Here is a 23912-nt window from a genome sequence, read left to right as displayed (position 1 = left end):
TTGTATCCTTAATTTCTTTTCTTTTCGGTGGTTGGTGTAATGATGTTAGTTGGAACTTGGATGGGAGGGAAATTTTTAGATTAATTTATTGCATGGTAGATTAGTTTGTTATAAAATCCATTCGCACGTTGGGTACATTTTGGAGAATGGATCATTTATTATGTTCTAATTTGGCAGTAATTATATCATTTACTAAGACTAATTCAAAATGCAGCGAAGCATCTGATGTTAATTAGTTTCTTAGCTAGCAGGGACGAGTAAACCAACAAAGTCAGCTATCAATGGTCGAAGTTTACAGTTAATTGCATCCTAACACTTCTTTAAATTAAGTGATAACTCCACCATCTCTATTTACCATAATTTCCAACAACTATATATGAAACTATTATTTGATCTAAATTGCATTATAAATAACCATTAGTCTTATATTTATTTATTTATTTTATAAAAATGGCATCCTGTGTAGAAATATTACTCACCATTAGGCATTAGATGGCCTAATAATAATATGCGTTAATGAACAAAGCATGACAAAGGCTGGCCTAAACCCGAAACAGCGTAATGGCGATCTAATCGGTCATCGGAGTCCTTCTTCTTAACGGGTTCAAAATCCAAACAGATTCGACACGTGGCAGCTTCATTGTCGTCAACGTTTATATCATATCAAATCAAAACCATCTCATCTTGGGACAAGTCAAATCGAGTGCCGTCGTCGTTTCCTCGTTCCTCTCGCCTCTCTCGCCTCTCTCCTCCCCGCCATGGCGGCCGTTCCGAGAGATATCTTGCTCTCCCGCCATCTCTTCCCGCCAAACCAACTACCTCCCCTCCTCTCTTCTCGCCATCTCCTCCCTCTCCGCCGCTCCGCCCTGCGAAATTATAATCCCCTTTCCTCTTCTTCATCCTCCAACCATATCCTCTGCTGCGTCTACTCCGGCGTCGATGGCGGAGGCGGCGTCGCTGACGAATTCGTATCCACCTGGGATACCGGCGGATCTGCCGTAGGCTGTGAGTTCTCCGCCCTCGCCGATGTGCTCCTCCGGATCGAGCCGCTTGACACCTCGGTCGTCGGGAAAGGGGTTTCGGCTCCGGCAAAGGATTCCATGAAGCGGGCGATCTCCGTCATGCTCGGGGTTCTCCCATCTGACGAGTTCGACATATCGATTAGGGGTTCGGAGGAGCCGCTGTACAAGCTCCTTTGTTCCTCCATCAACACCGGGTACTCTATTCATCGTTTCTCTGAGATCGGAATTTTATATAAGTAGCGATCGATTTGATAGGGTGTTCCATTTTTGGAAATCTGTGAAGGTATACGCTCTGGAATGCGGAGTATAGGATGTCCTTGACGAGGAATTTTGAGAGCTCTCATCGGAGCAATGAAACTACGGTGGGTTCCTCTGAAGAATTTGAAACGCCTGGGAAGGAAGGCAAAGCAAGGGCAGGAGGAGAGGAGGTGGAAGATGTTAATTTTGCTTGTGAGAGTCTAGGGGATTTGTCTCCGGCTGCCTTAAGCTACATTGAAAAGCTGAAACTAGAATTGGTGATTGCTCAGAAGGTGCGAACCTTTCATGCAATACTTCTCTCTTTCAATTTATTAAAATAGTACTAATAATCTAAGAATTATGTTTTCAAGTATGCTTATATATTACTCCCTTAAGCTATAGGTGAGCAGACATTTTTGGTCCATAGGCATAGCTTTATGTTGTTTGATCATGAGCTGTTATAAATCATTGGTTTCATCTCTTATAGGCGTGCAGACATTTGATGTAAGGGTTACATAAATTGTAAGGAAAAAAGAGTAGCGGAAAGTTAAAGAACAGAGAAATTGACATAGTGTCTGTTTTGATATTGTATAGTTGGCTTTGAAGCTACAAGTGTAATGAGAATCATGTGTAAGATCAAATAAACGATTGCTATGAACACATCTACTAAGCTACCAGCTATAAGACAATATATAAGGGAGTGCCAATAAATGAGAAGCCTGAAGTGTGGGTCCGAAAGTACTAGCTATACATAAGATTACCTTGTTACCATGATACTTTTTCCATGCCTTGAACTCACTTCAAGGCGCATGTGGAAGTCTCAATAATTAGGCCAAATGTTGTCCTCTCTCTGACAGTCCGATTATATTTGCATATTCTGTAAGTTGGCTGGGAGTCCAAATTTGCTGTGAGGGCAAATAAGCATAGAAGCACTTTTGGAATGTGTATGTATGCAAGGATAGTTCTTTCTTTGTGTTCTGAGTGTTAGTAGATGCATGCTAAAAGAGTAACTGAAACTCAAAGCTGGAACAATTTAGACTGAAGTTGGCATTCTATCAACTGAAATGTGGTCAGGACATGTGATTGAGAATGTGACATATTATTATCTGGGCAGAGATGCATGTTGTATTTGACATTGGAGTAATTTATTTATTGTTTCTTGTAGTCATTAATTAGCCTTTAGAAGCATCCTATGCAGCTTGGGCATTGAGGTAATATACTGTTATACTTATTTGATATTAATGTACTTATTACTAGAGTTAATGAAATTCATATATAACCTCAGGAAATAAATGCTGAAAAGTGGGAGAATATGTTGCTGGAGCATAAAACAGAATACGACAATGACCTATTGGAGTACCTGAGATCATTGGATCCTGTTGTGGTTAGGCTTCAAACAATGCAATGAATTTCTTGTGGTCTGTGCCAATTAATTTTCCATCAATATCTGATAAAAATGCTAAAATAATATCAACAGGTTCGCGAATTATCTCAACCATCATCTTCAGAGGTTGAAGAGATCGTTCAACAGCTTGTTCAGTCAATACATCTAAAAGTTTTTGATGGTGATAACCATAGAATGTTGCAAAATTTGAGCATAGGGAAGGATGATGTGGACCATAGTCATGTTGTCGATCAGAGTCAGGCCAGTATATATCGAGATTATCTTGCAAATCTGCTCTTCTGGTAAATATCCTTTGTTGAGACAAGCTGCTTCGTTTTCTTCTAGTCTTACTCTTAGAACTGAAATCAAATTTCTTGATGCTATTTATAATTCGAATATTTAATTTGCAGTTCAATTTATTTGTGTGCCACTTTTTTCTTTTTTTGAAAAGAAATTTAGGCTGATTCCAATTCTGAAGTTTAGAAGTAGAACAGAGTAATTCGCATTTCTGTCCTTAACAACAAACAGATACTTGACTTTTAGAACAAGTTAAAGCATATCATGTATGGAAATGATTTATTTTATCATTACAATTGTAGATATCTGGGCGTGAAAGGAGTGATTAGTCAGTCTCAGGCCTCTAGCGGATTCCAGATAATCGTCAGATTATTTGTTGATTTGAGGGCAAATATGTTGTCAATACATAGTATCCCCGTCGATGCCCATCACCAGCCTTGGCCAAGGTTGATGGATGCTTCGGAGAGTAGGATTAATTTTGCACATAATCCGGAAAATCAAGTGAATGCATTCTAAATAGAGAGTCATAATTAAAATGAGTACTTGCATTTTGACTAATACTCTAGCAGATATATTTTAACATGAAAACATGAGACTTGTAGCTCGACTGAGGTGGATGTGGAAACTTGTTCATGCTCTAGTGCACTCAACAAATTAAAAGGTAAGCTTGAAAATATAGGAAGTACAAAAGAAACAACGAGACTTCTTTACTGCATGTTTGTGCTGACTGAGGAGTTGACCTGGTGATTGTATTGCCATAGAGTAATAACCACAAATATTGATAAAGTCATTGAAATATTACTCCATTACCTCCTTACGTTATTAGTTTACTATCTGAAGTAACTGATGTAATGTCTTCTTTTTTCTTCTTAGGTGTATGCTACTGGGTCATCATTTGAGAGGCTTGGAGAATAGATTGCTTCTAAACTGCATTACTGGGTTAGTGTAAAGAGGAAAGAAGAGTGAGTATCCGTCAAAATCACTATACTAGTACTAGAATTTTTGTATGTGTTTTATTTCTTAAATTTTTGTTCATTCCATCTTGTATTATTATCCATATGAAATGCAGTTTGTCAATTATTGATAGCTTCGTTCTCTTTCCTTCCCTGTCCTCAAAGACTGAATCAATAAGATACTGGATCCTCGCAAAGGACGGTAGAAATGCAGATGGTTCTAGTTCAGGTGCCAACCTTGTTAATATCTTCGCATCTTTCCTGATACGAAATTACTCGCATTTTGCCGAAATGGTGTCTTCTCTATTGTAGTAATTTTGCTGTATAAAATTGCAAACGGTATCTTCTCATCTATTATGCTTCTTTTTTCCTTATTTTTTGGCCGATTGACGCAGTCATTAGTGTGTGCCAGTAGATGACATCAATCCCCCATTCTTTCCTGTTACTTTCCTTCTTGCGCTTTTAATTGCTAAAACAATTGTTGCACTTGCCTGTCCTCCCAGTTATATCAGAACCTTGGTATTATGCTCCAGCTCACCTGGTATGATGCCCCGACAACTCGTGGGAATTCTCTGGCATGTCGTGTTTTCTTTTTGTTAATTCAAACATTATGCAACTATTACAGTCTGAGACACAGAAAAAGAGGATAGTAGGGTGATAAGTTTTGACACAATCTCATTTTGACTACAAGAGGCAACATAACAAATAAATAAATTATCGAGTCTAAAAGAATAAACACAGAAAATAAAAAAACTTTGACGAATTCAAAGGCCTGAACTCTATTGCACCCTCACTACCAACCCACAGCAAAGCAGGAACAAAAATTTCATCGATGTCGGGTTGGATTGCATGCTTGTGCCCCAATGGGTTAATCAAAGTGGGATATCAAAATCACCGAAAAGAAACGAGAGACAAACAAAATTAGAACCGCTCTCTTGACCTGACCTGTAATGCCAGGCAAGACGAGCTCTCTGCAGTGGGTCAGCAGCTGGTCCCTTCATTTGAATGCCGTTTTCTATCATTATTTTTGAAACTTGTAGGCCAAGTTGGTCGCCTGCTTATCTAATTAACCTGTACACTTTCATGCCAAAAGAATAGCTATAAGCTATATACACAGTGAGAGAAAAAGAACAACCTTTGGCTGGGCCCCAATTAATGCAGGCAAATCATTGGACTCTGCGCCTGCACTTGCATCCACTTTTTATATTGCATACAGATCGTCATTGGTTGCATCCAGCCTGTCTACAGAGGTCTACCAAGATTACAATCATACTTATATTTAATTCCCACCACTAACTACATTCATTATTAGAATAAAATAAATAAATAAAAACATCATTTATTTTCGCCATTACTGAATCTACAAGTTATGAGAGACATCACGAATCCTTGGATCACAAAGATTAATCATTTCGCTCTTCTTTTCGTGGTCTAATCTCCACAAAATAAAAAGGCATTAAAGCGTATTTAAGATTCTCGAAAGCACCACCTGTCGAGCTTCCATTGCTTAGAATTTACATCGCATCAGATCATGACGACCATTTCAGTGGAGACCTCTGCCTCTATGGGAGATGAGAGATGGAAAATTTAGATGGAAAAGAACACAGCATAATAGAAATAATCCACACACACACACACACACACACACACACACACAAAGAGAAAAAGGAAAAGAATTGAACAAATAAATCTAATCTTTATTCAAATCAAAAGATAGAAAGTCGCCAACACTTGTTGGCCGCCTTCTTTCCCCCGGGAAATTTCCAAAGAACTAAAAAAGAAAAAGAAAAGAGAGATATATAACCTTTCTATCAACAAAGAAATAAATTGATTTCCGTCGCATCTTTATACACCAACGAAGTAAAGAATCCAAGAATTAACCTTCCTCTTTTCTCTTTCTTCACTGTACACTCGCCGGCTCGGTAAAATTTGGTACCTCGTGTCTACCAAGAAAAGATTGAAGAAGAAGACGGCGCCATCGACGCGGCTGCCACCGCCGACGCCGGAGAGATATAGAGGTCGTACGGTACCCATAGCCGATCGAGAGGGCAAGGCCGGCCGGCGTCGAGCCGAGCCCACGGTTTCCCTTTTCCGCTCCAATGCATCAAGCTGACCGGGCCCGGATGCAACGGCCGGCAACTCCCCGTCAAGTTATCCCCTCCGAGCCCGTGCTGATTCCATCGGTGATCGACTCCTTCCACTTCCCCTGCAAACTCCAAAAGGAATGGCGGCAACGATCCCAGCTCGTATATCCTCCTCTCCTTTTGCAAGCGCATCCACTTCTCTATCCGATTCCGGTAGTTTCCAGCTCTCCATCGGCGGAGATCTATCACCATCACTCCCGTGTTGAAGTAGCACGGCTGGCGGCGCCGCCCCTCGAAGACGCGGAACCCTAGCTCCGGATCGTTCCAGAATGCGGGGGTGAAGTAGCGGGTGAAGTTTGCGTGGCAGTACTGGGGGGCGGCGACGACGGCGGCCGCTGGGAGGTGGGTCTCCCATAGGCGGCTGACGTCGTCGACGGCGAGGATGTCGGAGTCGAGGTAGATGACGCGGGAGACGCAGGACGGGAGGAGGTCGGCGAGGTGGTTGCGGGCGTAGTTGAGGGGGTTCTCGAGGGCCGCGCGGACGGAGGAGGAGATGAGACCGGAAACGAGGGAGGTGGGGAAGGGGTAGATCCGGAAGCGGAGGGAGGGGAACGAGGCGGAGACGACGGCGGCTAGGGCCTCGTCGCCGGAGCCGGAGGTGATGAAATGGAAGAAGATGGACTCGGGGCAGGAGGCGTGCTTGAGGAGGGAGAAGACCGCGGCCATGGAGCCACGGAGGTAGTGGGCGTCGAGGGTCATGGCGATGTGGACGAGGTTAGGGTCGCAGATCTCTCCCGCGGTTGAAATGGGGCAGTCATCACCGTTGCGGAACTGGGGAGCCTCGGCGAAGCGAGGTAGGGCGGAGGCTGCGGCCGCGGCCGCTGCCGCGGCACCTCCTCCACCGGAGATGGGACGAGCCGCCGAGATAGCCGGACTCGACAGGAAGACGAAGATGAGAATAAGGATAGTCATGGCCGGATAAGAATCCATGGCCGCGGCCGCGTTAAGGTACGCTTATTCTTCTCTCCTCTTCTCTCTTATTCTCACTTGCCCTAATTCTCGAATAAGAATTGGTCGGTAGTATAGGGGTCGAATAGTCCTGTTATAAAGCGGAGTCGCAGAGAGAGACGCGAATATCTTTTACTTAAGTCGACGTGAAACCGCGTAATTAAATAACAAAAAGCCACTTGGATTATTATACTTAATACTTACTCCAGGACTTAAATAATACGGGAGCTGTTAATATACGAAGGCGAAGGGTTGGTGCGTTGGATTCGAGGAAACCGAACGTGGCGCAATTTTATTGGCCAACATCCCTTTGCCTAACAGCTTTGGAGCTTCCCATTTTAGATTTCTTTATTCGTTCCCAAGGCTTAGTAGTTGGAGATACGTAATATTTTATGGGATTATTTTTTTTATCGGGTGCAATTAATTTAAATTTATGGCCACTAAAATGGTTGGATAGCTGGACGGCATCCTGTGCACTAATAACTGATTAAGATTTTAATATGGCATATGAAATAAATTCGATAATTACAAGCTTGCACGTCGCTAGGTTTTACGTTTATAACAACCTTTTAATTCAAATTAACGGCAGTCCTTATATAATAGTTTAACATCTCTTTTGTTAGTTATGGCTTTAATTAACTTGGTTTTATGTTGTTTGAATAAGTCGTAAGGCTTTATTTAGATGGAAAGTGCTACCCATGTTCATGAAAGGGACTGCGATTAAAATGAAGTCTTCGGCGTAAATATGTTTCTGGTATCGAAAAATAATAGAATGATATCTCCGTCAAATTGGGATCGTATTTCTAATGTTAAAACGTGGTATAGTGGTGTGAATTCTTCTTCTCTCTATTTCCTATTAAGCTAATAATTATATAGGAAAATGTATTCAATTAAATAATAATTAACTTATAATCTTGCATACGCTTTTTGTTCGTCACTCTTCATAAAATATATATTTAATTCTCTGTATTCAAACAATTTTATAAATTACCCTTGATTATAAGGAAGGAAACATGAATTTAAGTGGATTATTAAGCGGCGAAAATCATTAAAATGACGTTGTGTTGTCTTCCGTTGACGTGTAGCTGTTGTTGGCCCTTGGCCGTCATAGAAGACGTATTACAATCATATACAAAGATCAGAACGTGTCAATTTTAGATCCGCAGTGGTTGCAACGATCAAGTCATCTACTATATTAAAATTGCATGACGAGTACCCGGAGAAAGTTCCTTCCTTAGCGATGACACTTTCGATTTCGGAAAGTCCATAGAGGACAGCACCTTTGTACATGGCATAACTTCATTAGTGGCCAAAAGAAAAAGATAATAAAAGAAAAATAAACACGCATTTCTGTACCATATTAAACTTTCGATTAACCAATAATTATAGTTGCTAATTCTCTACTCTTAATGGCGTGATTAGACGATGAGTCCAACGTTATTAGCCTAAGTGGCGGAACCCTACAGCCTCAACTAAAAGAGACGAGAGTTTGAATATATCTATCTCTCTCTCTGTATATATAGAAGAATTTTGTAATAAAAGAATAACTGTGCCAAGTGTGCGGTGAGGAGAATTGGCCAGTTATATTTTAATATGAGATTTAATGTAATTATCCAATCTAACTATGACAGAGCTAAATTTACTGACCGGTCTATAGCCTAGCTGGTCTTACATATAATATATATATGGATTCTAACACTAAGTAGGTTGATATTTAAGTGATAAAGTATTGATGCTATAAAGATGTTTTGGGTATAATCCCTTCCTTGTGGTAAGTGTGGCAAAAGATAATAGGCAAACATCCGAAGATGGCACATTATGTATAAAGCAAGCACGACGTGGCTTCATACTACAGAGAGGCAAGTATATACCGCACATGGGAACCGAATGTTAATATACAGGTGGTACCTTTCTAAACGTCGAAGACTGTGTAATCTATAGAATCGATGCCTTTCCCTCCTGACGAATCGACCATTAATTCTCCTACTCTTTCGAGACATACGTGTTGTCCGACTCGTAGGAACCGTGTGAAAGTTGACCACCTTATAGTGTGTGTAATGATTTGATCAAGGGTCATGTGTACCACATGGATGATTCCACCAATGCCGGTGTTCGTTGACCAAGCATGTGGTTTCCCTAATGTTCCATTCCCCACGAGAACCTTCCACTCCACGTGAAATATAGTGAAGGATACGTTCCAAGAAATATATAGTGAGAATAGTCAAATTAATACTCTTCTGTCTCCCATGCTAAAAGAAGCTTCCTAGTTCCTGCTAAGGTGGATAAGGTGCCAGTGCCAGAACGACATAGGTGAGATCGAGTAAGGAATCTAAGCATAGACAATTAGCTAAACATAGCTGTGAATCACATAAAGGAGGGTGATTCATGGACATTCATCAGTCCCAAGACAATCAGGAAGCAAGCTTGTATTTGATGGATGCAAGTGTCAAAAACCTGTGATAGTAATGCATTGAGCCATTGAGAATCATACACGGCAAACTGTTGTCACTGTCAACAGAGGGTATATGCTGTAAATAAAGTAGGTAACTAACAAAAGTCTCATTCTCCTAGACTTTACAATGGACGCGTGTGTTCTAAGATGCTGTTCTCCAGAAAATATCAGAAAAGGTCAACAAGAACTTTGCTGTTTGATGATACCGAGATCTTCAAGACAGCAAAAAAATCCATAGTCCATGGCTACCGGGCGTTCTCTATAAATTAAGTGACGTAAGGAGGCTTCTTTATTATGAGAGAATAAGCTCATAAAAAAAGGAGATGGGCACAAAGCTGAGAATTGAGATGGTCGTAAGAGAGATGATATCCAACAAAAGAGATACAACTAAAAACAAGCTACTGGTAACAGAAATTCAGAAGTCCATGAAGAAACCATCCAATCCACCTGAGAAATCCAATTCCCAGACGACATGGCTGGTGTCATGGCAATGCAAGACATCGTATAGCATACATAAACAATATGCTTATCAGCAATTAAGATATATAAAACAATAATAAAGACTACTGAAGAAAGGCCCTCAAAGAGGATTTCGTGCATGGTGATTTGCAAGGAAGACCAAGGTGTGAAAGAATCTTCACCTTCCACATTTATTTGCTAAACATTTTTAAAACTTATTTTGAAGAGACTCTGTACAATCGATATGCCGTGAAGAAACACCAAGGACTGGCAAAACCTTCACCCTGCATGGTTGCATCTTTATTCTCTAAGCATTCTTAAGACTTTTACTTCCTCGTAGAGTTGAAAGAGTACTGAAATTCTAACTGCTGGCTTCAAGGAAGAACAGATGTCACTTCCTTCCTATCTGGACCAAAAGCCTGCAATGAAGTATGTTTGATTCAGTTGCAATATGCTGGCATAGTATTTGCATGACACAAGCATTAATAGTTGTTTGTTCACAATACAGTGTGCAGATAGGTTCATCCTAGGGGGGAAAGAAAGCCTCCAGGCAGCCGAAAGAGCACCAGAGGACCCAGGATTGCCATTCTTCTTAGAACACAGGCAATAAAAAATAAAATACACTAACAGGAAAGAGAAATGTTAAATGAACATACCCCTGATCTCAAATTCAATCTAAGAAGAAACACGTGGAACAGATGGAACGGATGAATCAACTAGCCTCAATAACAAACTTAATAAGCATCATCCATGTAAAATGAGGACACGCTTGGTTTTGGAATTTCCAGTTCTTTATGGTCTAAGTATCTGACAGCTCTTGATTATAAGGTTGTACATTTGGACTATGATTTATTACTGGAAAGAGTTGAATGCTGCATCTCTTCTCAATCTTTTCAACTGGTGCTGATCAAGGCTAGGAAGCCAACTATCTAGCTGATCTTTGTTGAATTTACTGGATTTAGACTCCGCAGTTTATTTCTTTCCCCCTCTTCTCTTGCTTGGAGTTTAGAAACTACTACACCTAGTAAATGCAAACTATTATGTATAGCCCTGGCCTCCTTAATGAAATTGAAACCAAAACATCAGTTCTACACCACGATCCTTTCAACGGAGTCTACTAAATATATACTTCTGGTAGAGAACCTGAAACAAGTGATCGTAAGGCTAAATCTTATATCATAGCTCAGAACCAGATGTCCCATTCAGATAAATTTCTTCCAACGAGGATTATGCAGTCAAGACGAGATAACTTATCCTCCTATTACATGTCTTAGAGTGACCAGAGTACCAACATCCATAACCTGGTAAGTTTAGATAATAATGCTGACTAAAATAGCTAGAGCAAAGATATATTGGCAGAATAGAAACACTAACACTCTTGCTCCTCAATATTATAATAGTTAAACTATGAGAACTAAAACCAGGAGAATAACGAGGACACACTGGCACAAAATTTCCTGAAACTTAATTTTACAAAAGCAACTTAGAATACTTGAAAGAGATTGCTTTGGAAATAAGGGACCAACGAAGAGTGCCAGAGTGCAGAGAATTTGATAATTGAGAGACAAACTTATACCCATATACTTACCTCAACTCCATAACCTTTCACATATACATTCGTAAAGAGTTCAGAAGGATCAGGCATAGGGCTTTCCTGTAGATGGTAAAGAGTAAATGTAGTCATGAACATAAGCAGCAGGAGATCCCCCCAAAAAAGCAGCAAAGAAAAAGGGAATCGACAACACAAGAGGAGCTGCCCTGTATAGGATGAGTATAGGAAGTAGAAATGTTGCAATAATAGATTTCAGATATAGGCCAACCTTGGCTTGAGCAATGGCGTCATCTACTTCTTTCCTGATTTCTTTCTCCATGTCCTGAGACAAAAAATAAGATGGACAAAAGAAATTACAAAGACTAATGAATCTAGTCAACTGTGGATGTCTCTGTAAGCTCTGCAGCCCTTCTGGCCCTAAAATTTTTCAAGGATTTTAGCATGACTTATTCTATTGTAATTCTAAGTACCTTGAGCTCAGAGGCAGATGCCAGATCATGTGCCATTATCAACTTTCTAATCCTTTCAATTGGATCACGCTCCTGTAGGTTATGTAACGCAAACGACATTTTTAAATTTGGACAAGGTTTTGACTTATAATATAAATCGATTCTAACCACCCTTACCTGTCTTATACCAGTGATCTCAGTTCGTGTACGGTAAGTGCTCCCAGGATCTGACATAGAGTGCCCATGGTATCTATAAGTATCCATTTCAAGAATCTGAATGCATAAAGCAGAGGAAAGTATATTAGCCAAAAGCCATATTCAATATTCGGTATTAGCCATCTATGCAATTGTTGGTTGTTCTGTCAAACAGATTGTTAATCCTTTACAGTTTACAGCAACAGTATATCAATTGAATGTTTCTTTAGATGTAAGAAAACACATTCTTGTCAGTCATATTGTATGCCGCAAAGATGGAAACAATATTTGACTTACCCGCCATATCAGATTCAACGTAGTCATGCAGTCATAACACTCCCTTAGTATTCTAATCTATTATATAAATGCTAAGTGCCAGACAGTGGTTTGCATATCTTCATGGGCACATGATTTTAAAATAATAATCAGCTAACTGTCTAGGATCATTGTCAGTCCACAATTGCAAGCTATCATATAGTAGTTATGCTTGTGTTGGTCAGACAGTAAGTCAGTCATAGAAAATACTGAACATAACCAAACTGCTTGCATAAAAGAACATATATTATGGAATAGCATAGATAAACCAAATTCCTCATGTACTCACAATGGGCCCATTTGCAAGAGCGTATTCTTTAGCAAATCTGCATGCCTGCTTTACAGCAAGAGCATCCATTCCATCAACCTGCATTGAACACAATAATTGCATTGGTAACTTTGACAAAATAGTATCACCAAAAAGAAAAATCTAAATCTACACCAGTTCACAGCCTTCTCTCTTCTACCAATCAAGCAGTATAATTAAAGAATGCATAAAGCTTAACTAGAGCTCTATATGTAGACAGGCTTTTAACTATGGGCTTGCATCGATACAGCATTCACCAGTAGACTATGAATGCGACCAAGTAAACTCGGATAACCTTTGTTGTCCACCACCAGATAATGAATTGTAATCATGAGAACAGTGAAGGAAACAAACACTCGTGTGCACATATTCTTACAAATTCTACTCAAAAGAATTACAACTACTAGCTTTTCAGTAAACATGTGCACGCAGTCCACATTCTACAAGTCGAGATCAGCAAATTAGATTAAATACTGACATTCTAATTAGCATTCGTGATTCATTAAACAGGAAAACTCACTAAGGGCGTTTCTACCAACCTTTAGTCCGGGAACATAGTCGCCACGCTTGTAGTACGCCGGATTCTTAGCCGATCTCCATTCCGCCGTCCCCATGCCATCTGCAACAAACGATTAAACAATCCAACCAATCACCTTCATAACACCAATCACACACTCCGCTGCTCTATCTTTCTTTTTCTTTTTTTTAACTCACAGTGATTATTCTCGCAGACAAAGATCGCCGGTAAATCCCACAGCGCCGACATATTAAGCGCCTCGAACAGCTGCCCCTGGTTCGCCGCCCCATCTCCATATAACGTAAACGTCACCGTCCCCTCCTTGTTATACTTCTGAGCAAACGCGACGCCGCATCCCAAGGGAACCTGCGCCCCAACGATCCCGTGTCCGCCGTAGAAATTCGCGTCCTTCTTGTAGAAATGCATCGATCCGCCCTTTCCTCTGGAGCACCCGTTGCGGCGGCCCATGAGCTCGGCGAAGACGGATACGAGATCGCCGCCGCGGCCGAGGTAGATGCAGTGGTCACGGTAGGCGGTGATGATGGCGTCGGATCTAGTGATAGCGGCCTCCATGCCGACTTCAACGGCCTCCTGGCCGTCGTAGAGGTGGCAGAAGCCGCGGATGAGCTTCGCCTTGTAGAGGGAGTCGGCGGCGATCTCCATGCGACGCATGGTGGACATGGTTCGGAAGAAGGATAAGAGCTCGGAGGGGGACGTGTCGACGGAGCGGGAGGGCGGATCGATCCGGTTGCCGGTGAAGGGGACGCTCGTCTCGATCGTTAGGGTTTCGTCGCCAGAGGCGGAGGAGAAGCCACGAGGAGTGACGGAGAGGAAGCGGATGGAGGACGTGGAAGAAGAGGAGAGGCGACGGAGGAGCGCCATGATCGTCGTCTCCGGGAAAATGGGAAGGCGGCGGAGGAAGAACAACAAGTTGAAGAAATGGATTTGAATACTTCGGTGGGGCCTTCTAGAAACGACGTGTTCAGCGGCGACATGTGACACCACATTAGCTTGGCCTCGTTCAGATGACGAACGAAGTAATCATAAATAATATTATACTACTTATTCTTTCTCTATAATATAGAGTGAGCTATAAATTTTGTACGTGGTTGTGAACAATAAGATAATTTATTCTTATACTCGTTTTTATCTATGATTCAGAGGAGAGAGAGACATTTTTTGTATTTGAATGCATGGTATTAATAATAGCATGAGAATACTCGTGGTATTAATTATACCAAATTGATGGCCTATAGCTATAAATCATAAATAAGGAGCTCATACTTCATATATAATGGTTTCTTGTTCTTCCACCAAACGAATACTAGGACAACATTTAATATTTTTATTCCAACTCTAAATTAGATTAATAAAATAATGATAATGGGACTTTTCTTTTAAGGGAGAGCTGATAGGAGATAATAATTCATTCATTTCTAGATAATATAGTAATAAAACTTGATAAACATAAAGAGGAGGGGGAGTAGACCAACAACTCTATTAACACAAGCCCTAATATTTAGTCTCTCCAGATTTATTGGCCCTAGCAAAGCCGAGGCTAATATTCAGACCCTATTAGCTTTTAATAACTCATCTGAAGCCACGAAACAAAAGTAAATAGGTTGCCTTGAAAAAAAATGGTAAAGAAGTTCAATATATTTTTCACCTTTCCACAAGATATAATTAGGGGTGTTAAAATAAACTAACGACTCGAGCTGAGCTGAGCCGAGCCTGAGCTTAAAATTAAGGTTTGATTTGAATATCAAGTTGAGCCTGAACAAAAACCGGCTTACTCAGGCTCAGCTCGGCTCAACAGGCTAGTTTACTCTCTTTCTCTCACTCCATCCTGACCAATCTCAAGTAAATCGAACAGTCCACCCTTACCCGTTACGATATCCCTACCCTCACCTAGCCATCACCCCATCCTTACCCTCGAGCCATCACCCCACCCTCACCCATTTGGCCTCCTCCACTTCGTTGGCCTCTATCGACAAGCAACTGCCATCTCCCCCTCTTTATCGAATTGAAATGTCTCTTACGACCTTTTTCGACAACCAAGACAACCTCCTCCTCCATTAGCGTTGGGCGTTAGCGTGGGCCTTCTCATTTTCCTCCTCTCCGTCGGTCTCCTCCTCCTCCATCGTTCGTCTCATTTGGTCTTTTTCGACGACCTCCTCTTCTATCGACGTTGGCGTTGGCTTCAGCCTCCTCTTTTTCCTCCTCTCGTCGGCCTCCTTGTCATCCATCGTCAAGCCACAGTTGCCAGCTCTTTGTCAGCTTCCTCTGCCTCCTCCTCTATCGATCGGCTCCTTTGGCCTCTTCAAACAGTCTCTTCCTCCATCGACAAGTCACCGTTGCCATCTCCTCCTCTTCCTTCGACCTCATCCTCCTCTATCGGTCTCCTACTCCTCCTTCGGCAAGCTCCCGTCTCCACCTCCTCGTCATCTAGTCAAGCTCAAGCTCGACCCAGGTTCAGTTAGGCTCGAACCTAAACTATATAATATGGCTCAAAATTAATTTTGCTGAGCCGAAACTAAAGCCAGCTCACTCAGACTAAGCTCATTTACACCCATAAATATAACATCATATTACATCTTGAAGTGTAAAGCCTCGTAGATGTTTTGAATAGCAAGGATGATTGCCTTGAAGAATTCATTTTATTAAAAAAAGAAGACAAATTAGATGGCTAATTATAATAGGAGTACTATAAAGAATTCTCTATGATTTATTACAGCTTCTTTGTTTCCATACTTTTGGAGCTTATATTATCACAACTGTAATTAGCTTATCTTCGGTTCACTTTTTAATGAAAAATAATAATATTACACCTCGAAGAGTAATAACTATACATGCGATTCTCAATCATAATTAAGAAACATAAATACAAAACTATAATTAATCCTTAGTAGATCAAACATTTATTACTAGTGCGCAAAGATCTAACAGAGACAATCAATTAATTATCAAGTTGGGTAGGAAAAAGGAAAGAAAGCCCATTCACCAATGCATCAGAACAAGATAGCTGAGAATATTCTTTATGGTGCCATACATTATCTATTGATTATTATTATTATTAGATAAATCTGTTACACCCTACTATGTTTAGCCCTGTATAACTATCCTAATTATAGTTAACAGAATAGATAATATTTCATTACTTTTGAAAATAAAAATAAAATACTTAAACTATTTCTTATTTAACTAGTTAGTTATTTAATTTTATCTTAATTAAAAAAACTTTTTTAAAGTTATTCTGGTTATTTTATACCTATAATTATATTAACTTATCTCCGTGACCACTGTCAGTTAACAAAACTAATGATAGGGTATTTGGAGTATTTCTGAGGTATTTTAGCAAAATACAGGTCAAATAATAATAATAAAATTAAAAGGTACGGTGTTTTAAATAAATTTATTGTTATTATTATTCCCAAAATTTTCTATTAATACTTTTTTTAAAAAAAATAATAATAATTGGTGAGCATTGTGAGCAGGTAGGTGATAATGTTTCCATTATTTTATGTTCCCCCCTTCTAGAAGCTTCGAAGCTCCACCAATCACCGTAGCCTTGGAGCAAAAGCGGGTCCCACCCCAAGGCAGGATACGTTCGTCATTTAGATAAAACACAGGGGTAACAGCCGAAATCCAATTCCAATAAATCAGGGCCAACCACATTTGCGTCAAACTCCTCCCTATTTCTCTCTCCATCGCCGTCGCTCGCCGCCGCAGTCTCCTTCGGGTCCAATTTCCAATGGCTTCTTCCACCGTCAACCGATGGCTGAGGCCCGAGGTCAAATTCTTCTACTCTACTTCTTCGTCTTCTACCTTCTCTTCTCTTAGTACTAACGCTAGACCCGATTTACTTGTTTCCACATCGATCTTTTCTCTAATCTCTTAGATCTGTGCCGATCTTACCGTTTGGTGCTCCGATCTGTAGGTTTATCCGCTCTTCGCGGCGGTTGGGCTTGCGGTGGGGATCTGCGGATTCTCGCTTGTGCGTAACATCTGCATCAACCCTGAAGTCAGGTAAGTTGTCGAAATCTAAGGACTGTTTGTTGAACGATCTTGTTTATTATGTCAATTGATGTAATACATGGGGAAAGGAAGGAAATAGTATATTGATCTGAAGTGTAACCAGCAAACGTGAGATATGCGGATTGATGATCGGAAAATGAGGGTAATTTTATTTAACAGAGATGCATAGAGTAATCCACGTAAACAGAGAAAAGCCAAGAGATCTACATAGTTGTTCCCTATATTTAGAGGATTTCAGATTATTGGAATTAGATTCCGGTCATGCATCATCTTTTGATCATCTAACATTCGTTTCAGGGAAGTATTCTAAATCAGTCCATGTATTCATGAAGAAGTCGTACGTGCTTTTTTCTTTTCTTTTCTAATGGAGATCCCCGTGGTTTGGGGGGGGGGGGGGGGGGGGGGGGGGGGGGGGGGGGTGGATCTGTGGTTGATTACCAAATAAGCGCTTATGGTTTGGGCCATAGGAATTAATTTTTTGGTAAAAATGAGATCATAGATTTTTTGAAAAAAATAATTCCTATTGAAAATTGATGCCGCAAGGATCAATGATAGAAAGCTGCAAACAAGACACACGAATCTAATATGAAAGTGAAACTGTAGGAACCGATTTTACAAAAAATTTAAAGAACAAGAACCTCTATTATGAAATTGAAACTTTAGTGAACAAAATGAAACAAGCAAACCATAAAGGACTAAATTAGTTTCTCAGCACCATTTTATGCCTCGATAGGGCAGATTGAAGTCTCTTAAGCAAGAGTATACAAGGAGAGAGAATGTATCAGAAAATTTCTCTTACTACATTTGCACGCAAAGAATATGTATATGTATATGAAACGCCTACCCGGTGATCACTGCATTTCATTGTTTTAAAAAACTTTCGCCTTTAATGCCTAAACTCCTGCCATAGATAGCCTTAAATAGAATATAACTAGGCTTCATTTAGGGCTTGCTTAAGTGACCATCTTATCAGCTTGTATCATTTTTAGTATGTAGATTGACTTTGAAATTTTAAATTATTTTATATGTTGCTGACTTAGTGGATTCAAATAACTTACTATAGTTCTTAACAAGAATGCATTAATATATTATTTGGATTGTATATATTAATTTAAGTTCTTCTATAACTATTATTTCTTTTGTTTCGTTATTTTTTTACCATCTCAAATTTTGGGCGCTCGCCTAGGCACCTACCTAGTGCTGAGGTGCTACATAATCCCTTGTCCACCTATCTACTGTTTACAGTCTTGTAAAACCCTGCTACATTTATGAGAATAAGTTTGTGCATACACTAGTGCATACTGGAGATAGTTTATCAATCTAAGGATGAATTATTCAAGTTCTTGACATAATGTAGACTCGATCTTTACTGGGTATGTTGGCTTCAGAAATTGATTAGCGGATTTACCATAATATGCTCACATAAATTGGCATCAAGTCAGGTATTGCAAAATGGAAAGGACTGACCCAGAAAACTGATGACTCTTCTGGATTTGAATAATTTATTACCTTTTCTAAGTGAAATAATTGCACTGAACTAGCATTATATCATCTGAAAAAATTGTTATACAGATAATTTTGGGATTTAACTATGAAGCATGGTTTATGTGATGGATTTTGTTTATATTTTCCAACCTTTAGTACTTAGCACTATCGCTAATATCTGGTTTACTCTTACAGGGTTAGCAAGGAAGGCAGGGCTGCAGGAGTGCTTGAAAACTTTGCTGAGGGAGAAAAGTATGCTGAACATAGTCTCCGGAGATTTGTTCGCAACAGAACACCTGAGATCATGCCATCCATCAATAAGTTCTTTGCTGATCCTAAGTGAGGAGTTTTGGCTATGAGCCACTATAACAAATTTCCGTATATTCTGCTTGTTAAAATATTGAATGAGTTGGTGTAGCTTCAATACTGTCATTTGGACTCAATGCTGTGATTGAATTCCAAGTGCCCATTTCAAAAATAATCTGTACCTCTGGGAAAGAACAAATTACTGGTCACAGACATTGTTGCTTTGTGACTATTGAACCTAAGTAACTGTTTGGCCTGTTAACTGTGTTTGTCTATGACAAGATCTGTCCGACTATTATATCCTATTTGTTCTACACCATTGGCTGCTCAGAGGCCCTTTCTTCTGTGAACTTTCCATGAACCAGCTGGGTGTACCACAGGTAATGTCTACTCTAGTGGAATCTGTTATTGTTTGTGATGCTAATGATGCTGGGCTTCATTTATTGCATTTGGCCATCATGTTATCGTTCTAGGGAAAAGAATCGTGCTGCTGTTGTTTTTCCTGAGGTATCAGCAGCTTACTTGTTGAACAAATATAGAAGTGACTATATGTATATGTGTCTGCAGTGACACCATATGCTTGCAATTTTGATTATGTGGGCCTAAAGAAATCCAGAATTTCTATTACCTGAAATAATTTAACCTCGAAGGCACTCGTCATTTAACCTTAAACTTGAAGGTTTCATTTGGAAACACCAGACTCACCAGATCTAGATAAGACAGATCAAGCACTTTCTTTCACCCTCAACAATCACACTACTGTGTTTACGGGCCTTAACATAATTAAAATTTGAAGATATGTCATAATTAAATATATTAGTACCAAAATATTGTTATTAAATTTATAAAAATAAATGTAAATGTAAATCATTTCATTTATAATTTAAAAACTCTTTTATCATCGTTCAAACTAATACAAACTTGTACTTCTTTTCTCTCCTCACACCTGTTAAATTTAACTTGGAATAAACTCCAATTAATTACTAAGGGGCTATTTATTTCATATTTTTAAAGATACATTATTTGTAGTGTTCAATGAGATATTAATATAAATAAAATCTGATATCTTTCCTCTTTTTTAAAAAAAATTAAAAGTTAAAAGAGTATGTTTTGATACCTACTTAATTCAAGTGGATGTCAAAATAATACATATAAACCCATCCTAGCTATTAAAAAAGATATTTCATAAATTCTATAAATTAAAAACTAATTCTTATATTATAATTTATAAGTGTAGATATAATTTTCCAGATGCATGCAGCCAAACGGCCCTTAAAACTTGTTGGTATTTACTAACCAAGTTAAAAAAAATTCTTACATTCAAATCAAAAGGTACCCAAAGAAATAGAACCAAATCTGTGCTTTGTTACCAAGCCAATATCACGGTCTTCCATCATTCATTATTTCCAATATGAATGATGCTGTATGGCTTCAATAATGCATAGGTTAAACGGTTTGATAAATACACCAATGGGCAACAATACAACATCAAGAAGAGTAGAAGACAATAAACAAAGGAATATGATTTTACGCTGACGGCTTTCTGGATTCCTGTACTGAGTGAATACAATAGAACCCAAGACCAAGTCAAGGTGTTCTCCTGTGACAAATCCTTCCAGGAGTAAACTGGGCAAGGCATGCAAGGGAACATGATGAAGTCAAGATTAGTCTACAAAAATTGGTTGATTACAGACTTAGTGAAAGGCTGTTGCATTACGGTGCTTCCCTGAGCAACTTCAAAGTACCATGACTTCCACGCTTCCACGTAATGAGCAAAAAGTTCACTTAATGCTGCAAAACAGAAGCAAATGACAGGTAATTAGGGAAGTATTATGTCACCCATAATGTAATTAGGAGAACAATAGTAAACCAACTTAGGTGATGGAATATAAGATGATAAGAGCATAAAAATCACAAAACTAATACACGTATTCCTTAAGCCTAAAGGCATCATAGGACTTGCAACTAAGTTGCACTCCAAGGGGTAAAATATGCTACATGTGAGAGTTAAAATTCTTTTAAACAATGAGAATCCAACACTAGCTAAACTTTGATTATGATTTAATCTACTTGATACAATCATCTAGATGCAAAAGAAATACACCTTAATTCTTTTACAGAGGAAAAGGAGCAATACTTTGATCTTCCATCCTTTTACGGATATATAAATGTATAAGAAAAGATCGAGTGGATATAGTGCAAACCTTGGTTGTGATATTGAGGCCGGAAGGAGGAAGCCAAGCTCTCCCAGTCCTGAAATTTCTCCCCACCTTTCTCACCGTCACCACCTACTTTCTTTGTCTCGACCGGTCGGAAGGGCCCAAATACGTAGCCACCCTTAGTGCCCTGTAATTGTTTCTGCGCCGTCAGATTGCACTCTCTCAAATTATCATTCCTCAATTGCACTTTGTTAGGTTTCTTATCCACTGACGAACTCAACCTGCTCCTCTTGAAAGCCATATTGGTGATCTCGGTACCAAAAGCCCTCTTATTCTGCTGCTTCTTACTTGGGGGTATAGCAACTGTCACTCCGTTGTCTACTTTTGGCTTCCCTTTGGTGCCCAACCACCGGAATGCTGGTTTCCTTGTCTCCAATTGTTGTGTCTACAAAACCCAATTCAAAGAAACTAAGATAAGTAAGAGTACTTGCTATTTTTCTGCCTCTATCCATTCCATACATACAAAATAGTCAGAAAGTGCTACCTTCTCAATGAGATTCATCGAAGAGAGCACATTCGCTATGTCATATAACCGCCGGACTTTAGCTGCATTATAATCTTAAGGAGTAAAAAATGAGTCATAAAGGAGTAAATTTGCAAGCAAAATACATGGAATACACAGAGAAAGGGTAACTACTTCTCATATTGGTGGAATCATGACCATCCCCAAGAAGTATCCTCGCAGCTTCATCAAGTGAGATGGTGTCTGCCTGCTCAAAGAATGGCACAGAAATTAGAAGCAGTACAACACAAACAGCTATGCCAAAGTTAAGGTGCAGATTGTCTTACATCAGTTGTTAGGAAAAGCTTAACAAAGTTTTGGGTGAGCAGGCCAAGGGACTTCTCTTTCCTCTGGTCTGAAACTAAATAAGAAAATATTAGATCCAATCCAGAATTTGAACTCAAATGTCATCTAAATAGTGACTATCAATGAGTGTACCAGTTCTTGCCCTACAGCACGCATTGCTCAAAGAAGAAGCATTAGCAGCCAAGTTTGACTTTTCATTTTCAAAATCCCCACTCTGATCCACCGATCTATCATCTTCTTCATCATCCGAAACCTTTATTTATGCAAATTACAGAGTAGAGTTTAAGCAATAAGCAAAAAAGATCACAAAAAGTTTACTTCTTTCTTGTCGAAGTACAAAGAAATCTCTTGGACCTACTTTGACAAACGGGTCTTCAGCACAGGAGCCAGAGATCTCCCTCAATGCCTCCTCCTGATCCAGATGAGAAAAATAAACGGATCGAGAGATCAGCACTTTGGCAGGGCTAATGTTTCAAGAGCTGTAGCATTCCAAAAGAGGGGAAGGATTAGGGCAAACCTTTAGGTCTTGTAAGGCCTTGGGGATCCCGGAGAACCCGATCCAAGAATACCTATTCTTAGCCTTCCTGGCGAGAACCTACCAAGATTCAACTAAACCTCATAAAAAAAAAAGTAACACCAAAAACACCACCTTTTGCAAGAAAGCAAGCAGAAGAAACCCAGATCTCACCCCGACGCTCTCCAAAACGTTGACGATATCATAGATCCGCCGCCTCTCCACTCCCAGACGCCTCGCGGCGTCGTCCAAACCCACCGATTCCACATCATCTCGATCATAAAGGCTCACAAAACTACAAAAAAAAAACCCCAAAAAAATCAGAAAAAAATCACAAAAAGTTTAAAAGAGTTAAAGCAAAAGAAGAAATCCTCAGATGAAGAACTACGATTACTTGGAGCACAAGAGGCCTAAAGATTTCTGCTTCCTGCTGTAGGTGTGGTGCCGGCATCCCGATTCCAAAAACGAAGGCGGAGGCGGGGAAGACATCGTTCCCAGTCTGGTTTCTAGAGAGAGAGGTAGTAATAATGGTATTAAATTTCTTCCTTAGACACTAAAGAGATTTATACATCTGAAATCGAAGAGGAAGAGAGGAAGGAGGGAATGGAATTGTGGCCGTTAAAAAGCTACAGCGATCGGATGGGGGAAGGAAGGGGGTATTTTATTTTGGCGGGGTGAGGATTTGGAATTCTTTTAGAGCAAAAAGCTCTGGGCTCGAATCGGGTCGGGAGTTGAGGGAATTCAAAATTTGGAATTAGCGCGCGCTAATAGGAACTTCTCGGGACGGGAATGGCCTTAGTCTGTACGAGGATTTACGGGAGGTTTGCTTCGTTGGCCGTTGAAGATGGCAGGGTAGTTCGGTCATTTTGCCGATCGGGTTGGTGAGTTCTTCGAGGGAATCTGTTGGCGTGGCACGTGGTCTGTAATTACGTAGGAGGAGCGCGTTTGCCACGTGATTCGCTCCAAAGCCGTTGCATGCCCGCCATAGCCATTTCGTGTTTACGAATTTGTATAAATTTAAATTTAAATTTAAAAGAGCTAATTTTGTTTTGAGGAATTTGAAAACTGCACCAAATATTAAGTGGCAGCATTCAAATGTACAAAATATATTTCCTATCCGGTAAACTAAAGCAGTAGAAATCTAATTCTGTTCAATGTGGACTTAAAAGAGGACCTCATTCTTAAATTTTGATATTGTTATTCCGTGTACGTTTCCATTTATTGTCCAGCAATGTAGGGTTTGAGTTCAAAATAGAGAGAGTTCAATAGATCGAAAATTCCTGACGAGTATATTAATGTACCATGAAATTAGAA

The 23912-nt window shown here is 39.8% G+C and overlaps 5 protein-coding genes across 10 annotated transcripts; 2 read left to right on the top strand and 3 right to left on the bottom strand.

Annotated features, from left to right (window-relative positions):
• Window positions 1-692: 692 nt before the first annotated feature.
• Window positions 693-4245, top strand: LOC140759965 (uncharacterized). 3 transcript variants are annotated; one of them, XM_073096698.1, is made up of 6 exons: window positions 693-1216; window positions 1306-1552; window positions 2545-2643; window positions 2737-2945; window positions 3814-3902; window positions 4059-4245. In XM_073096698.1, exons 1-5 carry the CDS (start codon window positions 759-761, stop codon window positions 3887-3889), a joined length of 1089 nt encoding a protein of 362 aa, XP_072952799.1. In that variant the 5' UTR covers window positions 693-758; the 3' UTR covers window positions 3890-3902; window positions 4059-4245. The 3 variants fall into 3 exon arrangements, with proteins under 3 accessions (XP_072952799.1, XP_072952798.1, XP_072952797.1); XM_073096697.1 differs by having other exon boundaries at window positions 4010-4245; XM_073096696.1 differs by having other exon boundaries at window positions 3814-4245.
• Window positions 4246-5569: 1324 nt separating this feature from the next.
• LOC140759964 (probable galacturonosyltransferase-like 2) lies at window positions 5570-7086 on the bottom strand. The gene has a single exon (XM_073096695.1). The coding sequence runs from the start codon at window positions 6965-6967 to the stop codon at window positions 5837-5839; it is 1131 nt and encodes a 376-aa protein (XP_072952796.1). The 5' UTR covers window positions 6968-7086; the 3' UTR covers window positions 5570-5836.
• Window positions 7087-9785: 2699 nt separating this feature from the next.
• Window positions 9786-14232, bottom strand: LOC140760386 (pyruvate dehydrogenase E1 component subunit alpha-1, mitochondrial-like). Its single transcript, XM_073097319.1, has 8 exons — window positions 13429-14232; window positions 13254-13333; window positions 12697-12774; window positions 12075-12170; window positions 11919-11990; window positions 11717-11770; window positions 11485-11550; window positions 9786-10315 (listed from the first exon to the last, which is right to left on the bottom strand). The coding sequence occupies exons 1-8, from the start codon at window positions 14111-14113 to the stop codon at window positions 10271-10273; spliced, it is 1176 nt and encodes a 391-aa protein (XP_072953420.1). The 5' UTR covers window positions 14114-14232; the 3' UTR covers window positions 9786-10270.
• Window positions 14233-16875: 2643 nt separating this feature from the next.
• On the top strand, window positions 16876-19360 carry LOC140760483 (uncharacterized). The gene is made up of 3 exons (XM_073097461.1): window positions 16876-17021; window positions 17169-17257; window positions 18947-19360. Exons 1-3 carry the CDS (start codon window positions 16983-16985, stop codon window positions 19092-19094), a joined length of 276 nt encoding a protein of 91 aa, XP_072953562.1. The 5' UTR covers window positions 16876-16982; the 3' UTR covers window positions 19095-19360.
• Window positions 19361-20419: 1059 nt separating this feature from the next.
• Window positions 20420-23271, bottom strand: LOC140759976 (E2F transcription factor-like E2FF). Of its 4 annotated transcripts, none has more exons than XM_073096719.1 (10): window positions 22993-23271; window positions 22773-22893; window positions 22602-22679; window positions 22443-22496; window positions 22217-22337; window positions 22066-22139; window positions 21914-21986; window positions 21761-21834; window positions 21262-21661; window positions 20420-20848 (listed from the first exon to the last, which is right to left on the bottom strand). In XM_073096719.1, the coding sequence occupies exons 1-10, from the start codon at window positions 23085-23087 to the stop codon at window positions 20727-20729; spliced, it is 1212 nt and encodes a 403-aa protein (XP_072952820.1). In that variant the 5' UTR covers window positions 23088-23271; the 3' UTR covers window positions 20420-20726. The 4 variants fall into 4 exon arrangements, with proteins under 4 accessions (XP_072952820.1, XP_072952822.1, XP_072952821.1 ...); XM_073096721.1 differs by having other exon boundaries at window positions 21761-21822; XM_073096720.1 differs by having other exon boundaries at window positions 22066-22133.
• Window positions 23272-23912: the final 641 nt, after the last annotated feature.

The sequence above is a fragment of the Typha angustifolia genome, chromosome 5, assembly GCF_048772165.1.
Source record: "Typha angustifolia cultivar Huaian chromosome 5, ASM4877216v1, whole genome shotgun sequence".
Taxonomy (NCBI): domain Eukaryota; kingdom Viridiplantae; phylum Streptophyta; class Magnoliopsida; order Poales; family Typhaceae; genus Typha; species Typha angustifolia.
Note: the sequence above shows the minus strand (reverse complement) of the source record. Positions and strands in the feature narration are given on the sequence as shown.

Bases quoted from the DNA above. Each gene is read 5' to 3' on its own strand.
- LOC140759964 (XM_073096695.1), bottom strand. From the start codon at position 6,967: ATGGATTCTTATCCGGCCATGACTATCCTTATTCTCATCTTCGTCTTC.
- LOC140760386 (XM_073097319.1), bottom strand. From the start codon at position 14,113: ATGGCGCTCCTCCGTCGCCTCTCCTCTTCTTCCACGTCCTCCATCCGC. The intron at 11,991-12,074 runs GTAAGGGTGGTT...CATAACCTACAG, and splicing joins AGATCACTGGTATAAGACAG to GAGCGTGATCCAATTGAAAG. The intron at 10,316-11,484 runs GTAAGTATATGG...ACTTCATTGCAG, and splicing joins TGAAAGGTTATGGAGTTGAG to GCTTTTGGTCCAGATAGGAA.
- LOC140759965 (XM_073096698.1), top strand. From the start codon at position 759: ATGGCGGCCGTTCCGAGAGATATCTTGCTCTCCCGCCATCTCTTCCCG. The intron at 1,553-2,544 runs GTGCGAACCTTT...ATATAACCTCAG, and splicing joins AATTGGTGATTGCTCAGAAG to GAAATAAATGCTGAAAAGTG. The intron at 2,946-3,813 runs GTAAATATCCTT...TTTTCTTCTTAG, and splicing joins CTTGCAAATCTGCTCTTCTG to GTGTATGCTACTGGGTCATC.
- LOC140760483 (XM_073097461.1), top strand. From the start codon at position 16,983: ATGGCTTCTTCCACCGTCAACCGATGGCTGAGGCCCGAG. The intron at 17,022-17,168 runs GTCAAATTCTTC...TCCGATCTGTAG, and splicing joins ACCGATGGCTGAGGCCCGAG to GTTTATCCGCTCTTCGCGGC. The intron at 17,258-18,946 runs GTAAGTTGTCGA...TTACTCTTACAG, and splicing joins TGCATCAACCCTGAAGTCAG to GGTTAGCAAGGAAGGCAGGG.
- LOC140759976 (XM_073096719.1), bottom strand. From the start codon at position 23,087: ATGTCTTCCCCGCCTCCGCCTTCGTTTTTGGAATCGGGATGCCGGCAC. The intron at 22,680-22,772 runs GTGAGATCTGGG...GAATCTTGGTAG, and splicing joins ACGTTTTGGAGAGCGTCGGG to GTTCTCGCCAGGAAGGCTAA. The intron at 21,662-21,760 runs GTAGCACTTTCT...TGGGTTTTGTAG, and splicing joins CGATGAATCTCATTGAGAAG to ACACAACAATTGGAGACAAG.